At 37.2% G+C, this 26370-nt stretch overlaps 2 protein-coding genes across 6 annotated transcripts; one reads left to right on the top strand and one right to left on the bottom strand.

Annotated features, from left to right (window-relative positions):
• On the bottom strand, window positions 1-18214 carry rad9b.L (RAD9 checkpoint clamp component B L homeolog). Of its 4 annotated transcripts, none has more exons than XM_041567710.1 (12): window positions 18127-18214; window positions 15705-15802; window positions 14602-14672; window positions 13624-13773; window positions 12452-12566; window positions 9793-9892; window positions 7685-7791; window positions 7053-7159; window positions 4643-4707; window positions 4316-4429; window positions 2976-3189; window positions 1-709 (listed from the first exon to the last, which is right to left on the bottom strand). In XM_041567710.1, the coding sequence occupies exons 2-12, from the start codon at window positions 15736-15738 to the stop codon at window positions 575-577; spliced, it is 1212 nt and encodes a 403-aa protein (XP_041423644.1). In that variant the 5' UTR covers window positions 15739-15802; window positions 18127-18214; the 3' UTR covers window positions 1-574. The 4 variants fall into 4 exon arrangements, with proteins under 4 accessions (XP_041423644.1, XP_041423653.1, XP_041423641.1 ...); XM_041567719.1 differs by lacking the exon at window positions 18127-18214 and adding an exon at window positions 18040-18085; XM_041567707.1 differs by lacking the exon at window positions 18127-18214 and adding an exon at window positions 18012-18083.
• LOC108716875 (vacuolar protein sorting-associated protein 29) lies at window positions 18209-23716 on the top strand. Of its 2 annotated transcripts, XM_018263396.2 has the most exons (5): window positions 18231-18347; window positions 21001-21012; window positions 22307-22498; window positions 22812-23047; window positions 23298-23716. In XM_018263396.2, exons 1-5 carry the CDS (start codon window positions 18345-18347, stop codon window positions 23413-23415), a joined length of 561 nt encoding a protein of 186 aa, XP_018118885.1. In that variant the 5' UTR covers window positions 18231-18344; the 3' UTR covers window positions 23416-23716. The 2 variants fall into 2 exon arrangements, with proteins under 2 accessions (XP_018118894.1, XP_018118885.1); XM_018263405.2 differs by lacking the exon at window positions 21001-21012 and having other exon boundaries at window positions 18209-18347.
• Window positions 23717-26370: the final 2654 nt, after the last annotated feature.

Here is a 26370-nt window from a genome sequence, read left to right as displayed (position 1 = left end):
GAAAAAAGTTTATTTTTAGCCAGGTTACGCACATTAACAGGAATATATATTATTTATCCATCTTTGGGTTAAATATAGAACCAACCTCTTTGTGAATGTGGGTGTTCATAAAAATCAATCCCCCTGATGATGTATATAATTTTAAGTGTGGAAAGCTGGAGATGTTACCTCTTGGGATAGCGATTAGAATCTTTTATCTGTAAAATCTCTAAACACCACTGTAAAGCAAAACTGCCCTGGGCATGCCCCCCTCTTCTGCTCATTCTCTTAACTGATTGGTAACCCCACAAGGGTAACCCCAGAGACCAGATTCATTGCAAGTGTCCAGCTTGGGGGGCTCCACCTCATTGAAGCTGCTACCCTAGCCCTCGGATGGCCTCAGGTTATATTCAACCAACCAAAGAACTAAACATTGTGCCTGGGCATTATATACACAACTGCACGTGTCATGTCACACCGCTTCCTACCTTTGTTATTACTGTGCCAGTGCAGAAAGTCAAAATAAACCTGAACAATAGATAGAAAGTCAGCGGAAAAACAAAAATCAACAGGTATAGTGAAAATACTGTATGCATTAAAATGTCTGGGAGAGTTTCCTGCTGCAGAAATCTTCATCCTCATCCTCACTTGCTGTGGCCAAGCTGCAGAACGTTCCATCAGCATTCTCGTGTGTTTCGGATGAAACCGCTCCAAAAAAGAGTGTGCAAAACTACAAGGAAAAATTTAACCCATTGAATTTGACTTTATTTATAGTTGTTCCTAATATTAATGGTCAGTCATTTGGTGCATGTGAGATGTGCTTGTATGTAGACACTGCCTTAAAAGACAACTAAACCCTAAAAATGAATATGGCTAAAAAGGCCATATTTTATATACTGAACTTATTGCACCAACCTAAAGTTTCAGCTTGTCAATAGCAGCAATGATCCAGGACTTCAAACTTGTCGCAGGGGGTCACCATCTTGGAAAGTGTCTGTGACACAGACATGCTCAGTGGGCTCTAAACAGCTGTTGAGAAGCTAAGCTAAGGGGATGTTCCAAATTATCCATCAGAAAATTAGGTTTGTCTGTAATATAATCTGATGCAACAGGGCTGATTATTAAATTCTGTTGCTAGTTGCACTGGTTTCTGTGCTGCCATGTAGTAAGAATCTGTACTAATTACTAATCAGCCTTATATTGTGATATTTATATTCTATATGTACTGTAAATTGTGAGTGGGTCCCTAAGTTTTGTGGCTTTAAATACTTTTAAATTTCACGCCACTGCGCGCTGACGTCATCATGCCAGCGCGCATTAACAACATTACTTTTGCGGCCCAGAGGAGCGGCAGCGTGGCGGGCATCACCACCGAGGAGGCTGCAGGCGTCCCTGCAGACCTCCTCCCACTAAACCACCAGAGTAAGTTGTTACCGAGATAATTTGCGTTGCATTTTCTTTTTTTTATTATTTGTGGTTTTTGAGTTATTTAGCAGCTCTCCAGTTTGCAATTCAGATACTAAGGTCCAAATTACGCAACCATGCATTGATTTTAATAAGAGACTGGAATGTGAATAGGAGAGGCCTGAATAGAAAGATGAGTAATAAAAAGCTTTACAGAGCATTTGTTTTTAGATGGGGTCAGTGACCCCATTTGAAAGCTAGAAAGAGTCAGAAGAAAAAGACAAAAAAAAAACCTATAAAAAAGTAAATAATGAAGACCAATTGCTTACACCTGGGCATTCTATAACATGATAAAAGTTAACTGGATGGTAAACTACTGCTTTAATGGCTTAGCTCTTCTGGCAAGGTTTTCTACTAAATTTTTAGAACACTGTTGGTGCAATTAGCTGACTGAGCCAATTGGTGAGGCTGGACACTGATCAGTGGCATAACTATAAAGGATCCAAAAGAATTCACTGGCACACAGTTACTGCTAGCAGGATAAACCTTGCTAATTTATTAATTTAGCATGCTGCAATTCACTTAATAAATTAGCAAGGTTTATCCTGCTAGCAGTAACTGTGTGCCAGTGAATTCTTTTGGATTCACTGGAAGGGGGGACGCCGATTCCTCCATTGCTGTGCACCAGGTGTTACCACACTTGAAGGCCAGGATGTGCGAGTGCAACCTGATTCCTCTCCAATAACTATAAAGTAAACAGACCCCTGGTTGAGTGGGGAGCTCAGGGCTGTGGGTTCAGATACCCCTATAGCCACTTCTACAGCTGGCAAATTTATGAACCCACGGCACAAGCAGGTGGACAGGAGCTAGTGTTGCCACCTGGCCGGTATTTTACCGGCCTAGCCGGTAAAACACCAGCCAAGGCCGGGGCCGGTATTACAAATTTACTGGCAATGTAGCTGCCGGTAAACTTGTAATACACCTAAAAAAAAAAGCCCGTGGCCTGCTCAAATGTACCTTTTTTTTGCTGGGCTTCTTGCCAAATGCGTGCATGGCACGACCCGGCCAGCCAATAGCGCGTCCCGCCCCACCCCCTTTATCGTCACGGCCCGCCCTTTTAACCCTGCCCCCTCCACCTGCCAGTAAAGATCATTTTAAAAGGTGGCAACCCTAACGGGAGCACACGTGTAAGTGAGAGAGGAGGTGGGGTGGCTTAGCTACCAGTGCTCCTTTAAACATTCTTTTTCAGGGGGGCCTGGATGCCCTTCATTATGCTGCTGGCACTGATATTTCTACAGATCAGGCCTGGCTCACATTCAGTGTTCCAGTTCATCCCATGTTGTGCAGTTGGGTTGAGGCCCGGGCTTGGTGCAGGCCAGTCACATTCTTCCAATCCCATCTCTGCAAACCTATTCTGCACAGACCTCACTTACTGCATGTGGAAATGGACTCTGCTGCTACTAGTAAAAGGTCAATACCTAAGCTAGACCTAATTCTCTAAAACCTGATTTATGGGGGGGGGGGCTGACTAAATGCAAAATACAAGGAAATTCATAGCTTGAGTTGTAGGCTTCTTAAATACACAGTTTTACCTTACTATATGATGAATGGGTTGGAGTCTCTTCTACCATATCTGGATGATCTTCCTTAGCATTTCCACATGCTGTTAATAATGTGCTGTTAGATATCATAGGACTTTGGTTTTCAGCTTGAGGCAATGAAATGATGTGCTGGCTGGCTAGATTTTCTGCCACACTCGTAGCATTGCTTAATTCTGTAGCAGGGGGAGGGCTGCACAGCTTGGATCTAAAATAAACATACACAGAATGCATGAATATGTTTGTGACCCTCATTACCAAATGTATTCATTTGTTTGTAACCTTTTTAAATAGTTTAGTAGACAATTCTGGTGCTTTATAAATAGATGTATTAATGTGGCTCTTGTATAACAATAGCAACTCAAATGTACACTGCTCCTTGTATTATTCCCTATTACCCTAAAATAAATATTTACTTCAGTGGGACTATAAACAGACTCCAAAACCAAAAGTACACCGATACAGTACATATCCGTATCATTAGACCATCACATCATTTAAAGGGATTCTGTCGTGATTTTTATGATGTTGTTTTTATTTCTAAATTACTGTTTACACTGCAAATTCACTCTACTATCCTAAACCAGCAAGTGTATTTGTTTTAGTTATAATATTGGTGTATAGGCAGCAATCTCAGGTCATTTTGCCTGGTCATGTGCTTTCAGAAAGAGCCAGTGCTTTCTGGCAGGCTGTTTCTCCTACTCAATGTAACTGAATGTGTCGCAGTGGGACCTGGATTTTACTATTGAGTGCTGTTCTTAGATCTACCAGGCAGCTGTTATCTTGTGTTAGGGAGCTGTTATCTGGTTACCTTCCAGTTGTAATGTTGTTAGGCTGCTGGGGGGAAATAGAGGGGGTGATATCACTCCAACTTGCAAAACAGAAGTAAAGAGTGACTGAATTTATCAGAGTACAAGTCACATGACTGGGGGCAGCTGGGAAACTGACAATTTGTCTAGCAACATGTCAGATTTCAAAATTTAATATAAAAAAAATCTGTTTGCTCTTTTAAGAAATGGAGTCAGTGCAGAATACTGCTGGAGCAGCACTATTAACTGATGCATTTTGAAAAAAATGTTTTTCTCACAACAGTATCCCTTTAAGATTTACACATTTTATCTCTCTCATGGCAATTCCCTTCTCCCAGTTTTCATGTAACCACAACACTGCATTGGGGGGCCAAGTTGGTAGGCACCCCCATACCCAGTGATTCACGCTGTTTTACAATATATCCAGCGACTGTCCTCACAGGCATCCCATGATGATGTGTTATAATTGCATTTGCAGAACTCCCTTTTTCTTTTTTTCCTTACTTCAACCTAGGAGAAACCTACCCAGCAATGTTGCTTTTTGATATTTGTGAGGAGTTTCTCATTTCTGTTTCTGCCAATGTTGCCAAGATGAGGTTTGCTTCAAAAAACATGTTATCCATACTGAATGCGACAGGTCTATATATGTATAAAAAGAGTTTAAATGATTACATAAAGTAACACTTATTTTCAGATAAGAAAATTTAAACATGAATTGTGAATTAACCCCCATGCAGACTCTGACAAACTACCTTGCCATTCCCCCGCATTGTATTATTAAAATAAACTACTCATTCTGGATAAAAGATCCCACATAATACTAAATGTCAAATATCTTGATGGAAGACTTACTTTCCAGGTTTGCTAAAGTAAAGAGAAATGTAAGAACTGGTTGTGTCTGCAAATGCCAAGAAACCCTGGGGAAGAAAATACATTTTTGGTTACGTGTACCATTTATAAACGCCATATATTAAAATTACATGAACCTTAAAATGAGCTTTAAGTATTATGCAGAGTGATTATTCTGAGACAATTTGCAATTGTTTTTTATTTTTTTATTTGGTTGTTTAGCTTTTTATTCAGCAGCTCTCTAGATTGCAAATTCAACAATCTGGTTGCTAGGTTCCAAATAGCCCTAGCAACCATGCCCTGATTTGAATAAGTGAACAGGTGAATAGAAAGATGAATAATAAAAAGCAGCAATAACAATAATTTTTTTAGCCTTACAGAGCATTTATTTTTTTACTTGAGTCAGTGAAATTTGAAAGCAGATAAGAGTGAAAAGAAGGCAAATAATTCCAGAACTATATAAAAGAAAAAATGAAGGCCAATTGAAAAGTTGCTTAGAATTAACCATTCTGTGACATACTAAAAGTTAACTTAAAGGTGAACCAACCGTTTAAAGCGGAGCTGTCACCTAGACATAAAAAGCTGTATAGTAAAAGTCCTTTTCAAATTAAACATGAAATCCAAATTCTCACATTCTGGTGCACAAACAAGATTCTGAGATGATGCAAGGCTTGCCTTAATAACAGTTCCCACAAAATGGCTCCTGCCTGCTTGCTATAATTATGAATTCCTAGACCAAAGGTAACATGATTCAAATAATGTATATAGTGTAATTAAAGTTTATTTTGCTTGACTAGCGTGATAAAATAGGATTTGGAATCATTTTTTCGGGTGACAAGTCCCCTTTAAAGGATTTCCTATTCCAAGGGTGTTTTTATGGAATCCCATAGAACAAAACAATAGCTTTCTTCACTGCACTTGACTAGTCAAAGCTAACTGACTTAACTGAATTGGCTGCATTTTAGTGTAGCACCATTGTTATTTAACAGTACTTTGTAGCATTGACCTATGCAAAAGGGTCACACTAACTAAATAAATCTAAAGGCATTAATTTCCAGCAGCAGGGGCGTAACTATAGAGGAAGCCGGCCCTGCGGCTGCATGGGGGCCGAGGAGGTATAGGGGCCCCATGAACACCTATTTAATTTACATTTTCAATAAATATTGGTAAATAGGTTAACCTCTAGACATTTTGGGGGCCTAAAAAATTATTTGCTGTAGGGCCCAGCAGTGTAATATGTTTTTTAAGGTCAACACTTTCAGAAAAGGGTTTGAGCAGTCAAATTACATTCTGTGTTGTGGGGTGTTAGAGCTCAGTGCCATCATAACACAAGTAATAATATATAGTCCTATATTATTCTTTACAAATGTATAATGCATAATATGCATCTTTCGTAATAAATTCTTGAGAATAATTTCAACTTTTAACTTGGTTTAATCATTGTGAATGGAGGAAGCCAAATAAAGTTGATTCTATAATAAACTATGCAATGCAAGGATAAGGGGCACTTGTATATTCTCTATGCTCATAGGGATCCTTGGAGTACTATTGTAAGGGAGAAAATAACACAGAAGGGCTATAAAAGCAGGTAAAGACAAGTGCTACAGAAATCATTCTCTAAGGCTATGGGTCACGTTTGTCTTCTTCACCCTGGCATGATCTTCAAATGATTGTTTCAAAAATGTGGGAACCTAGGTAAGAGATTGCATAGACTCCACAATGAACATGAACATAGACTAAGCACAATGAGAGAGGGAATACGTACAGCTGCTAAAGATACTTAGATTAAGGGTAAAACTACACATTTGTGGTTCAGATTTTATCTGATCTTGCCATGCAACAGCACACAACACCGGGCAACACCACAAGATTTGTAAGATGCTACGAGATTTGATCCCCCTATTGCTAAAATGTAAAGTTGGATGTTGCACTTTGTTCATGTATCTACATCCAACATTTAATGTATTTTTTAATGGAAATTAAAAAAAAAATCAGATCTTGTTGGAGATGCATGCTGTGTTTGCATCCGAAAGTCAATTATCTATTGTAAATTACACATCAGTTTATTTTTCTTCTTATCAGTCCCATTATATTTTGACCCACGCAGCTAGATTCCACTTGTCAGATGCGTATTGTCGATTCGACAAAAGCATTCGTGGAGTTTAGACACAGTCCAAATCCTTTATCTTTGGAGGCAAATTACTGTTGCACTTGCTTAAGTTGTTGTATAGGGGTACAGTCTGTGGGAATTCCAACAGTACCACTGATGCATGAGGCATTGACTGTTCTAATATCTCTTTAGGATACGCCCCAATGGACAAGAAAAAATTCTGTTTTTACTCATTACAGCTGTTGAACAGTAAATATTACATATGTCGGCTGGCACAAACAGAAGCACATTCATGGCACATACACGGAGTTCTTTTAGGCAAAACGTTACTTCAGAATCCACGCCAATTTGAAAATAATGGAATTCCTCTGGACTAAGATGCATTTCAGTATGCACTGACTTTGAAAACTCTGTAATAAAGAAAACACATTAAAACATTTTGCTCCATATAAAGCCCACATGGACCTAAATGAAACCTGGACCTGTTTCTTCATCTTCACAGGTCTACTAATCCTGAACCTGCAAGGCATTTTGGGAAATGGATTCTTGGCTGCAGGAGAGCTGACTACTAAAAATATGTTTTCAATGGTACATGTAGTCATGTAAAGCAGAAGGACATACATATATACACATACATGACTTTCACAAAAAACTTCTATATAGTGAATAATTTACCTCCTATTGTAAAATATATAGTGAATAAACTATGCCCTCTTGTAAAATATAAGTATATTATAAGTTACTGAAGAGTTCCATGACCATATACGAGGCAGAAATTTGGCACAACAGAGGACTTGCAAAACAAAAGGAAGTACATTTTACAAAATACACAGAGAAAAGTGTATGCAAACCCTATCTAGACCCTACCCTAAGATTAAAGATATTATATATGCTTATTCAAGGGAAGGTTTGCTATGCAAACTAATGCTTTATACCGAATGCCTCTTCACAATAGGTTTTGAATGAGACTCTCAGTGGCGTAACACAAAGGGTGATTTCTTCCTGGCATGTAGGAAAGTGCACTACTACATCAGACAGCACTCTGTAAATAAAATAAGAAAGCATTTATATCATTTTATTAACAGTTATTAAGTTAAAGGAGAATTTTATAGTAGACAAGTTTGTACCATATACAAAAAACAATGGCTTCTACAAGTTTTTTTTTTTTTTTTTTTTCTTTTTATGCAATATAATTCCAACCCACCTCTCCTGTTCAAAAGTCAAGATGAACGTATATGTTTTAAGTACATCCCTACAAATACATGTAATTGGCTGAAATACACTTCCTGATCTCCTTATTGTATGACCTTTATTCCCTGGGAAGGGATATTATAGCAAAAGATCCGGTTATGTTTCTCAGGAAAAAAATCAGCTGAGCTGTGAGTTACTGAGTAATGTGTTACATTATTAATGGCTTTGTTTTCTCTTGGTTGTGAATTCTGAGAATTGATTTTTTTTTCCTGTCCTTAGGAACAATATTGATGAGTTTGGCAATATATATCATCTCTTGAATGTTAATGCAAAGGTTTACATGTGAACACTAGTGCTGGAAATGGCTAGTTTTTCATTTTCTACCCATTAAAACACCTGTTCAGATTTCTTTTTATTGGTATGCTAGTCAGTTTGCTGTAAGCACCATCAAAAAGGCAAAACCTGTATAAAACTGGCACCATTCAATATATGATTTCTATTAAAATGATCCTTTTTTTGGCAAAATACAACATTTATACAGATCTATGGATATAAAAACAAGGCCCATCTTTTATCATGCATCAGTTGGGGGGAGGGGTCTGAAAACAGTAAGGTCAAAAGAAATGTCTTCCCAAAAATGCTTTGGGATGTGGATGGGGGGGGTAGTCATATTACCATGAAAGTCAGAAATTTTTTATTCTGACTCTAAAATACACTAACCCCCACCGTTAAAAAAATCTCTTATGGATCTGACTAGCCCAAGTTTTGATACAAGGGGGCTGGAGTAAGAAGAGCTTTAATTCCACTGTTATTATTAATTCCATTGATTAAGGTTCCCTCTGTGTGAGCAAAACACTCGCTGGTTCTTCTGTGAAGGTCTTAGAAATGTATGTTTTAATTTAGCTCCTTTATGAAGTAATTGAGTGGAATGACCTCCAGCTTTTTGCAATTTTTAAAGAATATCTTTCTTGTCTTTATAGTGAGGTCTTAAAGGAATTGTTCAGTGTAAAAATAAAAACTGGGTAAATAGATAGCCTGTGCAAAATAAAAAATGTTTCTAATATAGTTAGTTAGGCACAAATGTAATGTATAAAGGCTGGAGTGATTTGATGTGTAACATGTCAGTCAGAACACTACTTCCTGCTTTTCAGCTCTCTTGGTTTACACTGACTGGTTACCCTGGCTACCAGGCAGTAACCAATCAGAGACTTGAGGGGGGGGCACATGGGTCATATCTGTAGCTTTTGAATCTGAGCTGAATGCTGAGGATCCATTGCAAACTCACTGAACAGAAATGTACCACGGGGCCCCCCTTCAAGTCGCTGACTAACTCAGAGTTATAGAGCTGAAAAGCAGGAAGTTGGATTCTGGCTGTTTTATTAGACATCTGTTCACTCCAGCCTTTATATATTACATTTTTGGCTAACTAACTATATTAGAATTTTTTTTTATTTTGCACAGCCTATCTATTTACACAGTTTTTATTTCCACACTGAACTGTTCCTTTAAATATTATTTTCTAATGAAGCTGATAGAAATATTTTGTTATATTAAGCAGACCTAAAGTATACTCCCACCCAGCACACAAGCTTGAGGGGAAAGCACCTGGAGCAATGGAATCTGCTTAGTTACGTGTTACCTGATCTAGATGATAATGGTTTGTTGTAGCTAAAAGTGGGGCAGCAAGGAGGGAATACAGTAAGGTGTCTGCATTCTCAGGGACTGAGCCAGCAGTGAATATGATATAGTTGGCCTACCTGATACCATGCAGAGACTTTGTGAACTGCACATCACTAAACCAATAAATTTTTTTGCATTATATTATATATATATATTATGCAGTATAACAGACCTTGGTTGGATCCTTAATACGTTAGGACATGTATTGTTGGCAAAAACTGCTTGTAAGGGCTCACAGTCTTCATAAGCCAACTGGTACGTTTTTGTAAGACCTTAAATGAAAGAAACATTGGTAATATTACTCATTGATTTCTGTAAAAGCTAAAATAATACATCCACTGCCCCAAATTTTATATATATTGCACAGCTTTTTGCTCCAATAAACACCAGAATTTTTGCATTAAGTCCTGTGAGTACGATCCTCTGTCTACACTGTACCATATTTTCTGGCTATTGCACCCAGGCACGATATACCGCTACTATATGAGTAGTGCCGGTATCCATCGATATATATATATATATACAGGTGCAGGGTGGGACAGCACTCCAAGGATTTGAAGACAAGGATATAATGTCAAGAAAGTGAGCAGGTTTATTCAATCCGACGTTTCAGTTCCACACAGGAACTTTCTTCACTTTCTTCAGGGAAATACATTTATTTATAATAATACATGTATTTCCCTGAAGAAAGTTCCTGTGTGGAACTGAAACGTCGGATTGAATAAACCTGCTCACTTTCTTGACATTATATCCTTGTCTTCAAATCCTTGGAGTGCTGTCCCACCCTGCACCTGTATCCATTTATCTTTTGAATTAGCACCCAGGTCTTTTGCCACTTATGGTGTGCGGAACATCTGCATCTCTATATATATATATATATATATATATATATATATATATATATATATATATATAAAGTTCCAGCTATGGTGCACTCCAGTCAAGCGTTCTCTTCATGCCTGGGTGCTGTCAAAAAAAGTATAGATAGTAGTTCCCCAAGATTGACGCACTCCAGGGCTTCATAATGCAGTTTAGAAAATAAAATTTATTGTCCACGTTTCGGTCCCGTTCTGGGCCTTTCTCAAGACATTACAAAATGTAATGTCTTGAGAAAGGCCCAGAATGGGACCGAAATGTTGTAGAATGTAAATTCGACCATCGAATAGGGTAGTCCGACATTCGAAGTCGAAGGATTTTTAAGATCGTACGATTTTACAAAAAAATCCTTTGACTTCTAAAAACTTAGCCAAATGTTGGCTATAGGTTCTAGGAGGTCCCCATAGGCTAACATAGCAATTCGGCAGGTTTAAGGTGGCGAAATGTTGAGGTCGAAGTTTTTTAAAGAGACAGTACTTCGATTTTCGAATGGTCGAATTTGTGAAGTATTTTCAATTCGAATCAACGTCGAATTTGGCCTATTCGATGGTCGAAGTACCCAAAGATTACTGCGAAATTCAAAGTTTTTTAATTCTAAAATTCACTTCGACCTTTGATAAATCTGCCCCATAATGTATTTCTGATTTTACATTTTACCGGATTTTACACTATTTGTTTCTGTAACGTAAAATGGGAAATGAATGTAGTTCAACCATAGCATAGAAGGGGTAGGGGATATATTATACCATATTTCCCTTTTGTGCTTCTCCCACTCTTTGCTTGTCAATTTAACATTATACTTCATCACACACACCTTTTCTCCCCTGTTGATGCTTTTTATTTTTTAAGAAATTCTTCTGCATCACTTTGTGGGGCACCCCCAACACTTGCTGGATATTTGCCATGGCATATCATATTGAAGAGTATGCTGGATCTGTCTGGGTTCAAGCTGCCTACAGTTGCAAGTGGTTGTACAGAAAAAAAAGAAAGTACTGCGCCAAGACTGCATTCTCAATCTCCATACAATGTTTAAATGATCAATGAGCGTACAATGCTTATAAACCCCAGAAAAACAAGACTAAACCCATCCAATATCGCCACCTAGTGCCAATGAAATATATGACATTGTAAATTATTACAAACTATCAGAAAGGAAAAAAAAAGAACATTTTAGAAACAAACAGAGCCAGATATGAAATGTCCAAGAATTTTTAGTTGAGAAAAAGTAACTTCCTGTTCTACCTATGAGACATTGGGAGTCATTTATCAACACCGGGCAAATTTGCACATGGGCAGTAACCCATGGCAAACAATCAAATTGCTACATTCATTGTTCTACCTGCAGTTGGTTTTAAAAAGCTATTCACTGATTGGTTGCTATAGTTAACTGCCCATGGGCAAATTTGTCCAGTGTTGATAAATGAGACCCATTATATTCTGACTAGTTTGTTTATACTTAGAGTAAGTTTTAAAAATAGCAATCTGGCATAACTCAACTGATTCCCTATTTTGAGAGTTTATAAATACCAATAAATGTAATTTATTCCATAGAGCTAATGCTTATCAATTAGTGCTTTTCTGTAATCCTTCATCTCTTTTTATTACCTTCTCTTGTTTTTGTTACATCTTGCTAAGAATTCAAATGGTCTTCACACAAACACAGACAAACATAATAGTAATAAGGAAAAGGCTTAATTGTAGAAATATGTATTGTTATCTTTGTAACTTTAGACCATATAGTCTGGTATTTAACCTTTTCAGTGCTGCAGTGACCTCTGTGGTCTGTTCCCATGTAGGCAAATCTGCAGGACAGATTAAACTAGAATCTATATTAGCAGAACCATGAAGTTTTTATTAGGGCACTGTAGATTCTACTTTTGGGGGCCTTTAAAGAAAAGTAAAATAGCATTGTGTTAAACATCTTGCATTTGTTTTTTTCCTTGTATTAAACTTACCATTTTTGTAGAATAGCTGAAAATTCATGTAGCCGTCATTAATGTTTGCATAAATGGTGCATTTATCCACATTCTTTTCTAAGGTACTCAGAGATCTAAACACAGGCAGGACAGACTGCAATAAAAAAAATAATGAACTCAAATATATGGTTGTGAGCAACACAGATGATCATTATCATTTATGTATAAAGTACCACCATATAAAGTAGCATTTTATAAAGATTTGTTTTGGACCCTGCCCCACTGAGCTTCCAGTCTAAACTGCCTAAACACACACATATGGACCACTAGGGTCATTAAAAAATGGTTGCTTTATTTGTTATCAACTTGTCAATAAACAATTATACCACTGCCTATCATTTCAAGCGAAGTAGCCTTATGATCTTAAATCACTTGAAACTATTCTTAAAGTTTTAGCTTAGCTGAAGTGAGGTAGCATGTCCATGGACACTTCCGGGCAATAAGGTTTGTCGGTTAGAAAGAAACACATTTTATTAGAATATTGCTATTATTACATTTCTTAAAACTTCCAAGGAGTATTTGATTTTAGCCAAAGTACCAGCTCACTCCAGTACAGAGCATGCAGAAGGCTAATCTTTCAAGTCTTTGGAAATAAGAGTTCAGTAACATAATAATACTGTGTTTGTGGTGGTGTATATAGATATTACTGGGCCCCATAGCAAATTAATTTTAGGGCCCCCAACATATCCAGAGGTTGTCCTGTTTCACCAATATATGTTGAAATTGCTTATTAATTAGGCCTATGAGTTCCATGGAAAGATAGATACATTTCAAAGCAAATAGTATGTGTACTATTTATAAAACAAGATTAGAATGTATACACTAGAGAAACCCTCCCTTTCTCATTAGCCAAATGTTTCACTCCACTTGGCTGGGACACAAATACATTTTCTAATTCAAATCAGCCACTCCCCAAAACAATACTTGGACAGTTATTGAGTTCTTTATGTATAAAATGCAATGATTCTTGCAGCAGTTAGAGTCACTTAAAACAGAGATATTATCAGTTTCATTAATCATTGTCTGAATGAAGGAAAAAGGTAAGGTGGAAATGCAAACTGCAGCAGAATAAAATTAATCATTTATTGACATTAGATATAATTTTTTGGCATATGAATGTCCTATGGGATGCTTGCAAATATTGTATCTACCTTAACTGAAAATTTGCACTTGAAGTTCAGTTGGGTACAACCAGCAGCTTGTTCAAGGAAAGCAGTTCTGTGATATTTATGGAAAAAGAGGGGTGAAAAGAAGATACAGGCATATGCTGACCTCGAAGAGTTTACAACTCTCAGAGCAAGCTGCAAAGAAATAACAAAAGGACGAATCATCAAAATACAAGCCACAACCTGTATGCACTATATATATATATATATATATATATCAGGTCATATATAAACCAATAAAAGCTGTCTGACCAATGGGAGTAGCCCCCTGAAACAGGAGTTTTTGCATGCTACTACAGTGGGGTACCATGCCATCCTATCTATATTAAGTTACCATTTAATAGATCCATGTTTGAGTCCCACTGGAGGTACTGTCTGATTGAAATCTGTCTGAAAATCTCAGACAATTTCAGATACTCTTTGTCTTCTTTGCAAATAACAGTCTGCAGGAAGACTACATACATTCCATTGTTCATGTATAGTAGTTTCTTCCTTTGGCTTATCAGACTGCGATTTCCAGTTCTACATACTTACACAGCCTTAGTAAATTTGTTCTTCAGTTTCAGCAGAATGGCATTACTTTTCCTTTGTATGTACTGGTTCTTTGTGGCACTCTTCCCCCCCCCCCCACATACCCTCAATGGTGCTATACTTGTCTTCTTGAGCAGCAACAAGATCTCTGTGAGGGATCTGCAAATATACCCAGCCCTTTATGATCTTATAATAGATACATAATGTAGTAGTTTTCATATGCTTAGTTTGTGGAAGCTGAACTCATAAGCAAGAGTCTCAGATAACACACGATTACTATCCTGTAAGTATTTAACATCTCAGCAATATATGCAACATGACCTAGCCTAAGAAGTGACAAATGGTGTTGCACTAAGTTGGAGGAAGTTAATAAACTAGCAGGTAAATGTCAGACTTTGTTTATGTCAATAAATCATCTGAAGTGAAACTTACGCCTTTTTCTACAGGGTCAAACCAAAGCTCATTGCCAATTCTTGACAGGGAATGCACTGCTTTGCCAAATACTAAAGAAAACAAAGAGGTGGTTTAAATCCTGCTGTTTTAACAAAGCAAGAAGGAAAGAAAATTACAAATGAATCTGAGAAATTTTACATAAGGGAAAAAAACATTAAAAACTACCAGTGGCAGAACTAAGTGGTTGCAATTGCACGCACGCCCACACTCCCTCAGGGCCGACCAGAGCCTCAGAACTGAAGAAAATGTCTGTGTACACAGGCAAATTCGGCACAAAAATGCATGACAGCTGGCTAAGATTCAGCAAGATTCAACTGAACAGCTAGCCAAACCTGAACCCTAATATGCGTTTTCAAATGTGAGAAAATTCACAAAAAAATCCTATTATCTTCAGTTGCCATGGGGCTCTACAATCACATCTCACACTCATTTCTGCACAAAAAAATGTGTGTGCAAACATAGTTTTGTACTTATTCTGACCCACCACCTTCTTTTCGTCATAGCTTTTTTAAAAGTGTGAACACAGTTCTAAAACTGCTCACAAAAGATAAATCAGAAGAAACATTTTGTTAGGGCTTTCAAGGCCTAAGTGGAAAGATGGATTTAAGCAATTGGGAAACAAATAAACCTTAACTACACAGTTGAACTGAATAAACTGCTCAGATGAGCAGTTGCTTTAGACTTATTCCTTTGAGATCCTGTATCCTGACCTAGATTAATTAAATTCTTAACCAATTAAGTCCATTCCTCTGCCAGTATATACAGAGAAAAATTCAACTTGATTCCTAACAACCAGTAAATCACATTTTTTTCCTCAAGGCATTAGGTTACAGGGATACAATCACTCTTATGAAAATTCTCTAAACAACAGTGAATGCCTAATGAATCTGTTTTAAAAACAGGATATACAGTAGTAAGTATTTCTTATAATTATTTATTTATTAAATGATTCGTGGATATATTTATAATACACATTTACAAAAATCTATGTATTTATGAGTCTAAAATTAACTATTTTTAACTAAACTATGTACGTAAATTTCTGGGGGAAAAATGTTTTTTCCAAGTAAAAACTATTATACCTTTTGTATGTCTGCCAGGAATTATGCACTTCATGGTAATGGTAATACACAGATTCTGATTCAGGTACACTAATCCTTGCACCTTAGTGTATTCTTTTCTATAGTACATCAAATATTAGATGGAGAAAAAATTAAATACAGAAGTTTATATTTTTTATTTTGTCATTATGTATAACACAATATCAAACCATATTAAAAACATTTTTATTTTTTTCTTGACCAAATAGTTGCTCTTCTTTGGAGCCACCAGGTTTTAATAGTGTGAAGGTCAGTCAGAAAGTTGTGGGTGGGTAGGATGAGCTTTTTACATGTCGGATTTGGCAGGCATATAAAGCTAAGATAATACGTGTCAGACTGGGTTCAGTGCAGATCATGAAGGTGCATATTAGGGGTTAGGGAATTCCTGACGGCAGATTTACTAAAGGGGGAAATTGCTGTTGCTAGCGAAAATTCGCCAGAAATCCAATTTGCAGGGACTTTGCCAATTTACTTACAGGTGTACAGGACAATTCGCTAGAGAAAGAGTACATCGCTGACAAAGCTTTGCTCCCTTTCGCAAGGCGAATTTTCACTCAGTCGAACGATTGTGACTCTGCAAATTCACTAAAGTGTGAATTTTCCATTACCCCTTTCGCCAGAGTTTCCTTCCTTTTCTGATAAAATGAAGCTACGTTCTCCTCAATCTTATGTCAGTGACATCATATCCTGTGTGCCAAAAAGTCATAATATTATATATATATTTTATATATGTTTTATTTTTTTGTGTTTAAAAGTTGTAACTGTTAAATATTTTTGTTTTAATATTTTTTAACCATTTGAAGGGCATGGCACATTTGTTGTAGGGTGGGCTTTTATCTAGGACATTAGAGGATCTCTTTTGTCTTTATTTTGTTTCCTTGGACATTTTTAATAATAAGTGGCCAATTCAAGCATTTGCACCAAGATCTCTAATACAGACATATATTTGACATATATATATATATATATATATATATATATATATATATATATATATATATATTTGACATATATGTACCCATCCTATTCAAATTTACCTAAGCATAAGTGTACTAACGAAGTTTCGCTAGGCAGAAATGAACGTTTACGCTGACAAATTTACCCTAGCGAAACTTTGCCGGTGTTCGTCTTCCGAGACATAACTTTGCATTTTAGTGAATTAGTGTAGTGATAGTAAATTTGCTCCTGACGAAGTTGTGTGAAGTGTGGCAAGGCCTTTGCAGGTGGAAATTTGCCCTTTAGTGAATTTGCCCTATAGTCTGCACATCACTGCTGTGCGCACACACGCAAGGGCACCCCAGCACACAGGCATGTGTCACTGAGTTAGCCATGTTTTTCATTTTTCAACTTTAAAAAACACAGAAGCTTTAGGAGACAGATCAATGACCAAGCTGTTTTTATACTTTGCACACCACTATTGGCACCTCATGCTGACCAACATTTCCTAAACGCAAGAAAAGAAGAACTTGAACACCTATACTTGAATATGCTGTAGTCTCAAGATAAAAATGGATCTATTTAAATGATATGGTAAATTCACACATAAAATGTCTAACAAATACCTATACATAAATATAGCTCTACATTGTTTATAAGTAGTGCTCGGCTGTAGCGATACAAACACACACACCACAGTCTCCAAAAGTTCATACAGTGTGGGACTATGGAACCCCAGTGTCCAAATTTTTAAAATATTTTTTCTCCTTTCTTCACTTGTGTTATTCTCCTAGTCTCTTCTCTACAAACTATTATCTATGCTCTCAGTTTCTTCTTTTTCTTCTTATACAGAATTGGGGAATGATAGTTAAGCACAAACAACCAAACATTTTGTGAGGAGACTGGCAGAACGTCATTTGGGCTCACTGGAGGCTTTGCTTGTATCTTTCTAGGCCCACTGTAGTCAAATACTGAATAACTAATGTACAATTTTGCGTTTTTTCACCACATGTGGAGAGTAATATACAGTATCATCAGACGGTAAAAAAATTTACTTGATGTCAATGTTTACTTCATACAAGATTTTCTCTCCATTTCCATACAAGATGGCCGCCCATGGAGAGTGGTGTACACAATATACTTAATATCATGCACATATTAAAATAGTCCTCAAAGTTGAAACTTTTAGCTGCCTTATACACTGTCTAGTGTCTAGAGAAAAATGCCCTAAAAACGGTGAAAATAACATGTTCATGTGAATGGTTGTGTCAATAACATGTCCATGTAAATCCTTACTATAGCCACAACACACGTACTAATACTCGTGCGGCAGCATGTACCTCACATTTTTACCTCACTACTTATATAACCAACCATTTACCACAAAATGGCAGTAAGAGCGAGGACGTATATGCCGAAAATCTGTTAGTCACATGATCTTTTCTATAAAAAAAAAAGTAAACTTTACGCGAAACATTTCTTTGTGATTTTGGTCTATCTCAGGCACCGTAGTCTGTATCGGCGCAGGCTAATACCGCAAAGTGAATCTGATTCGTTCTAGATACTGCTGCCGATTTCTTATTGGCTAACCGCGCCATCTTGCGATTGGAGGCTTCAGTACAGCTCTCATTGGCTGCGTAAACCAGTGACTGTTCCTCTTCTGGCTGAACAGAATCGGTGGGCAGGATGGTAAGGAGATCGTGACCGGTTTTAATGTAAAAGAATGCGTCACGGAGATCTAGTGCTAGTCTGAATGTTCACGCGCCCTATAATACGGCTAAATCGGGCTGCCACGGGGCCTCTTAGTGTAACTGAAAAGAGGCTTAGGGCCTGCAGCGGGGAGAGGAGTGAATGCAGATGGGTGTTGGTGCTGTCATATGATCTGGAAGCGACACCCTATGGCGAGCCGCCGCTAATAGGCTGTAACAGAACGTCTCCCGTGAAGGACAGCGCTCATATTGAAAGATGTGCTGTGCTGTGTTACACTGGTGTCCTCTGATTAAAAGGGAATGTTGGCTCTGTATATAATGTCCGACAATATAGGCGACTTCTGGCTGACTGGCTCTGCCTGCTGTACTTCTGCATAACATTGTACATCACAACTATAAGCCAATAGGACGTGTAGCTTATGACTTCTCATTGGTCATTTAATCATTTATCTACAACATTTATTTGATTTGTGTTAAGTGATCCTCAACTTTAATCACAGACACTGCCTATTCAATGTCAATGATACAAAGGGTAATCTTGATTTATGAAGTGCCACTCTATTTATTAAACAATAAGAATGAGGAGATTGCTGTGCCAGTCAGTAAAATACTTTAGTATTAGACAAACAAGCACAGAGGATCTTATGGATGCCCTCATCGTAGCTTCAGGATCAGTCGGAAGAGAATAGAGGATTGAGGTTCAGGTATTTGGTTCATATTAAACTCACTTATGTGTCGGAGGGGTTTGGAACACCTACTTCATTCAATTTCAATGAAAGTCTCTGATCAAGTACCTGCATGTTATGTTCATACAGTTGGTCTCACTACAACTGGGCAAATATATTGTGAACAAGGGTTTATCCACACAAACTAGCTGTTTCAGTTCAAGTATATATAAAGAGAAGGATATTAGCAGATTGTTTTAGAGCAGGGGTGCCCAAACTTTTTGCAACGAGGGCCAGATTTGGTGAGGTGAAAATGTGTGGGGGCGACCATTCAGCCCGACATTCTTTGAACCATTAACATTACATTACAGGAATTGCGTAGCCGTAGCAGTAATATTTGGGCACATTGGTGAAATGATCTGCCACTTGGTCTATAATGCTGCCTGTGTGCTGAAGGTGTTAGTAATAGACACGTACTGGCACGTAGAGACGACATACTTCTTTAGTTCACTGTACTGGCACATCAGTACGTCTATTGACACCTTCAGCCCTAAAGAAGTATGCGAAAAGAGTGCGTCACTACGTGCCAGTACGTGTCTATTACTAACACCTTCAGCTCACAGGCAGCTGTACAGACCAAGTGGCAGATCATTTCACTAATGTGCCCAAATATACTGCTATTGGATTCCTGATCACACTGTGCTGGGGGCCTCATTATTATTAATTTCATGACGGAGGCTGAGGGCCGGTGTAAAGTTGAAAACGGGCTGCAATTGGCCCCCGGGCCGCACTTTGGACTTTCCTGGTTTTAGAGCATATCTGCTTTCAAAGTGGCCATCATTGGCTGTGTCCCATGGAAGGCTCACAGTACCCCTTTAAATGTCCTTCTGCATTTTTCTTATTGCAGTGAAAGAGACTCCAAGCTGCTGAAAATTATTTTGGCATCCCTCTATAACAGCTTAAAGGGGTTGTTCACCTTTCAAATACGTTTTTCAGTTCAGTTGTTTGCAGATTGTTCCCCAGAAATAAAGACTTGTTCAGTTACTTTCCGTTAATTATTTTTTTACTGTTTTTCCAAAATCTAATTTCAAAGTTGAATGTTCCTGTCTCCAGTCGGTGTTTGAGTTTGGCAGCTCAGTGATATAGGAACAGATTCTGAGCTGTTACAAGTTTGCAACATTTAGTTGATACAATTAGTTGATACAATTAGTTGATACATTTTGCAGCAGCATCTCTGGAGACTATTGTATCTATTGTAACCGCTGCTTTTAATGAAACCCAGGGATTCTGTACAGCAGGGACAAAGATAAGAAATGTATCAACTGAATATATCAATATATCAATGTAACAGTTTACAGGGCCGGCGACCTCCCCCTCCCAGAGCTGCTTTAAAAGGTAAAAAAAAAGACAATTTACACTTCACTTTAGAAAAACGGTGACACATAGAAAATAGAAAGTAATTGGAAAAAATTGTTATTTCTGGTGATTTATCAGCAAACAACCAGTTGTTTGAAGGTGAATAACCCCTTTAAGGACTCATTTACTCATTATAATAGGAAGTGTACTGTACCCCCTGCAGAAAACCAATGGAACCTTTATATGTCATTGGACTACTATTTATTATGGGGGGGGGTACATTACCCTATGACTGAAATTCCCATCATATTTTTTTATAGACAGCTATGCATGATTTTCACAGATTTTTTAAGTACTTCATAATATTAATATGAATAATATACTAACTGCCACAAGGATAAACACACAGTGCAGTATCTGAGAGCACTTTTTCCTTTGTTTTGTGTTTAGATGATTCTGTTTTTAACATTTTTCTTTATAACCCCATCAAAATAATTATTTATATGTTCATTTTCCTAATTTGTACCCCATTTTCTTTTGCTTTCTTTTATTTAACATCACTCATGTTTCACCCTTTCATATCCCACTGTCTACAATCAACTTCTCCATAAGCCTGGGCACAGAGTAAGTTTCTCTAATCGTGCACTAACACTGGTGAAGGATCAGTGATTTGCAATCTTTACCTATCTCTCTGCTGGGAATGCCTTTCTGTTGTTAGGCCACTCCTCTGATATCAGTCTCAGTCCAATCACTGACAACTGCCTAAATACACAATAACTAGATTAAGAAGAATTACATTGATCTATAGGAAAAATCTCAAATCCTCCATGTTTGATTGTAACAGTATATCAGAGTTTGATTTTGGAAGTGTATGTGATGCTTATAAGGCTTTTTATACAAACGAATGGAGTGCACACCTTACAAAAAATATAGCCTGGGTGCTAGTCGGAACAGGGTAAAATAAAAAATGTAGCAACGACAGCACTCCAAGGGATTTCAACCAGATAATAGTGGTATAAAATAAAAGGTAGAAATTAAAAGGTTTAATAATATCTGTTTCAGTTCCTAATTGGAACTTTCATCAGGGAAAACCCTATATATATATATATATATATATATATATATATCAGTGCGGTTCCTTTTTTCTTATTAATTACTATTTATAACCAGCACCCAGGCATCAACATATAGTGACAGGTGCACTAGCTTTGTTTTATATATATATATATATATATATATTTATATATATTTATATATATATACACTAAAAAAGACCAGCAACACAAAGATTTCTTACGAAAAAAAACAAGTGTATTAAAACATGCTGTACATGCACGTTTCAATACACTTTTTTTTCGTAAGAAATCTCGGTGTTTCTGGTCTATTTCAGTATATGTTGGAATTTTTACCGTGCATCTGAGGCCAATATAGAAGCAGAGTGCTGCCCTGAACAACACACACAAATATACATATAAATATATATATATATATATATATATATATATATATATATATATTGTTATATCAAAAAAAGAGCCTATCAGGGTGTCTGAATATTACAAATCAAATTTGCATGATGTGATTATATGAAATAATAACTGTTGTTGTGTGTGTGCTTATTAAAGAGTGGAATATTTTTTTATTTGCCTAACCAATTAACATTGTAATTGTATGATGATCATTTTTAGCTACTGTTTTTTCACTCCCATTTTTTATTTAAAGCTAATTTCATGTTGCCCTATAAAGTAAAAAATTAGATATATTAAAATCTGGTAACAAAATAATTGCATATATGAAGATTAATTCTTACACGGAGGGGGTTTATCTTTTGGTGCATAACAGAAATCAGTTCAAATTATTAGTACTTTATTTTGTATACGGTTTCCAACTAACCTTTTGTTTTAAAATCCCATTTAAGTTGGTTTTAGTATTAGGAGACCTGCATATCCCTCACCGGTGTAATAGCCTGCCTGCAAAGTTCAAAAAACTGCTTGTGCCTGGGAAGATTCAGCATATTCTGTGCACGGGAAACTTATGCACCAAGGAGAGTTTTGACTACCTGAAGACACTGGCTGGGGACGTTCACATTGTCAGAGGAGACTTTGATGAGGTTCTTTTTAATTCCTATTCATTACTGTTTGTAATAGTTAAACCATTTATAGAAATTATGATGCTGTTGATGGAATCACATCTGTTATTCATACACAACTTGAACTCAAGCTGACAACTTGTAACAATGTTTTAACAGACATACACAATACTATAAAAAATGGCAAATAAAGGTAGAGTTTGTTCCTTGTCCAGATCAATCCAGGGCACAGATGGAATATTTTTCAGTTTCAATCAGTGCGAAGGTGCAGAGAAAGTTTCTAATGTTTCATTTTAATTCTATCTTGTAAATAATATTCACTTTTCTCTTCCAGAACTTAAATTACCCAGAACAAAAGGTTGTCACTGTTGGGCAGTTTAAAATTGGTTTGATTCATGGCCACCAAGTAATACCATGGGGTGATATGGCTAGTCTGGCCTTGTTACAGAGACAGTTGGATGTCGATATCCTGATTTCTGGACATACTCAAAAATTTGAAGCATTTGAACATGAAAACAAGTTCTACATCAACCCAGGATCTGCTACCGGGGCTTACAATGCATTAGAAAAGTAAGTCATTTGTGAGTTAAAATTCAAAATATGGTAAATTATTGTCTACCTTTTGGCGATTGGGCAGTTGGGGAAATTCAGCCTCCCCCACCAAACCAGATGAGCATTTAATCACAATACAACATAGGAAAAAGAGCTCTAGAAACAAAATAGTTATCTAAAGGAAGGGGGGTAGGACTAGTGTTTTGTTAAGATGATACGTTAGATGATTATTTTGTTCAGTAACCATGTGTTATCTTTTTTCTTGCAGCAATATTATTCCTTCATTTGTACTGATGGACATCCAGGCCTCCACTGTTGTCACCTACGTGTACCAGTTAATTGGAGATGATGTGAAAGTAGAAAGAATTGAATATAAGAAATCATAAATAAGACTGCCGACTGTTTCATGGCCTTAATTATTTTTCATTCCATAAATTTAACTAATGAGATGGTCATGACACATCCTGAAACAGCTATAGGCAGATAATAATTAGCTCTGTACTAATGTTTGCATTATAACTTCCTCTGAATTTGCTGCAGTTGGCCTCTTGTACATCAAATAATTTGTTGCAAATTGTGTGCCATGTTTACTTTGTAAAAAAAAAAAAAAAATTGACCTGTAAATATCAAATGCTAACATTCATGTGCTCCGTGACATAATAGTATGTATTAAAAGTTTATAGTCCACTTTTCATTTCTTGCTGTTTGTATGAATGCAGTTCTAGACATTTTGCATTTCTCACAACTTTCACAAGATTAACCTATAGACAGCAATTTTTGGCACAAGGAATCAATGAAATCATTAATCATGTCCACGCAGAACTTTAAGTAACCAATGGTACAATCTATGGCAGTGACAAAGTCCCAATGTACCAACACCTAAACTTTACATTTTGGGGTTAAATTGTAACCTGTGGGAAAAATGCATTGGTCAGCAATTCCTGGTGGCAGCTGCTTTGAAGGGCCCCATAGTGCATTGCATAAATGTCAGGTCACTTCAGTGGGATGCATCAGATGCTGGTCCATTATCATTGCTCTGAATAAAACAGGAGATTGCAATACGTAAAAGAAGTAATTTTTTTTAATCACTAGGTATTGATATACTGTAGTTTAAAGTGATACTGGCATGTTCCTGCAAAAGTTTTCAGTATAATTTTATATTTTATAAAAAGGCCTTGCACGAAGCTCAAAATGACAATTGGATTGTTCCCTGTAAATATTACTACTGATGGTTTATTGGATAGGGAAAACCAAACTTACTGGAATGTGCCAGTTTGTTTAGGCACCACCCAACCCCCCCCCCCCAAGGATTTTTATTTTAACCAGAGCGAGTGTTCGTCAAAGTACTGTGCTATCATTTTGGCTCATTCTCCTGGGATCATGCACACATAGCATGGAATTGCTGGGAGTGAAATAAAAAAATTACAATGTAACAGCACTCTGATAGAAAGAACCATGGGCCAGTCCAGTGAAAAAAGTAAATTATTTTATTCCAGAAGAATGTCTAACAAATTTCAACAAACCCCCTAATAAGTGCATTTGGCTTTTCTTGCCCTTTAACATATCTGCTTTTTACTGCAAATGGTCATCAAAATACTTTTGGACAGAATTTTTGAATCTGAATAACGTCAGTGAGTCAGTTTTGCTGAATCTGAATTTCTTACTTTCTCAGCCTCACTAAAGGCAGGTACAAATAGCTGCCCCGTTTGACATTTGGTAACTCTGTTATGTCAGCCTGTTGGGAAATACTGGAGAAATACTTTTAATAGTGACCATAATCCTTAGTCAGTCAGGTAACTGCATCAAGTATGCACACAGTCTGAATGAAATAGACCAGACTGGCTGACTGCAATTGTGTATGTGTTGTCAGCTTTACATCATCCTGCATTCCAGACATAACATACACTGAAAATGAAAGTAGTTGAAACTATTCTTTCTCTGCATGCTATGCCTTGTGTAATTTTTCCATTAATAGTATTTTTTTTGGAAATAACTAATTTATGGAATTGATATATTTGTACATCATATTAAAGTTACTATTCGTATACATTTAATAATGGAATAATTCATTTGTTTTTGTTCCACACGGGGTTGTCACTTTCTTATCTATGTCTCATCTGGGGGGGGAAGAGAACAAATAATATTTCTGCTCTCCAGGCCTTGGGATACGGAGGGGCATATCAAATGGTGAAAACACAGCTAGCCACAGTTTGCCAAAGGGAAGTTTCAGCATAGGATTAGTGACCACCGATACAAAGCGTTCTCAGGCCAGCCTCCCCAAGGCGCAACCCATCCCCCTCTATCCCGTCCCTACCTTTTTCTTTAAGCCGCACCAGGGGCCAGGGAGGGAGGTCAGAAGCCGCTTCCACACAAGGACCGGGTCTGACACTGCTGCTCTGTATTTACTGTAGGATTTTTAGGGGCTTATTTATCAATGGGTGAAATAGAGCAATCTTTATTTGATAAGCATGCCCTTCTGTATAACTGGATAGAGAGCTAGGGAGTTCCCATCTACTGATGAAATCTATTTTCACCCTTTAAAAAATACATCACAAATGCAACCAGATTAAGGTCTAGGTATAATACAATAAAACATATATTGCTTACACATGCAATTTGGTAAAAAATGTCAGTCTCTTAGGTATTTCTTGCCGATCCCTTCACAGTCCCTCAGCTGTAAATAAAAGTCCAGAGCAAAAGTATATGTATTCCCTAGGGAATATATATAAGGAGATCAGCGCCTGTGGCAACAGAAATTAGAAACAAACATAGCGTAATACGTTCAATTAAAAGGAATATCACCCTGTGTGTGTGAGAAAATTATTTATAAATGTGCTCCCCTTTTCCTTGGGCAGCTACTAATTAACAGAAGAAAGACAAATCAAGGTGAATACAAGGAGAAAAGGTGTTCTGCGTATGCAGCAAAGGTGCAATCCGATAGTAAAGTGCCTCCACACTCTGTGTAAATTGCCTACTTACAAACCACTACTGTGGCGTTATGCATAGTGGTGCCTTTCTTGGGTCCAAAATATCTTGGGGTACGCTTTGGACCCAAGAAAGGCACCACGAGGGAGTCTGGAAAAAGCCGGCAGGACTGCCCCCAGGGACCACACACAAACTTTTTGGGACTGAATGCGTATTACCCAAGAGGGTAAATGTGAGTGTATTTTTACTTGATTTTAATTATATTTTAATAAAAACGGTATCACACTATCCTTGGTTCCTATTTCTGATCCGGAGTCTGACAGGAGCAGTAACCTGGAGGAGGGACCAGAAAGGATTTTTCTTTATATGCATAACGCCACAGTAGTGGTTTGTAAGTAGGCAATTTACACAGAGTG

This window comes from Xenopus laevis, chromosome 1L (genome assembly GCF_017654675.1).
Source record: "Xenopus laevis strain J_2021 chromosome 1L, Xenopus_laevis_v10.1, whole genome shotgun sequence".
NCBI classification, from domain to species: domain Eukaryota; kingdom Metazoa; phylum Chordata; class Amphibia; order Anura; family Pipidae; genus Xenopus; species Xenopus laevis.
This window is presented reverse-complemented; position numbering and strand designations above follow the sequence as displayed.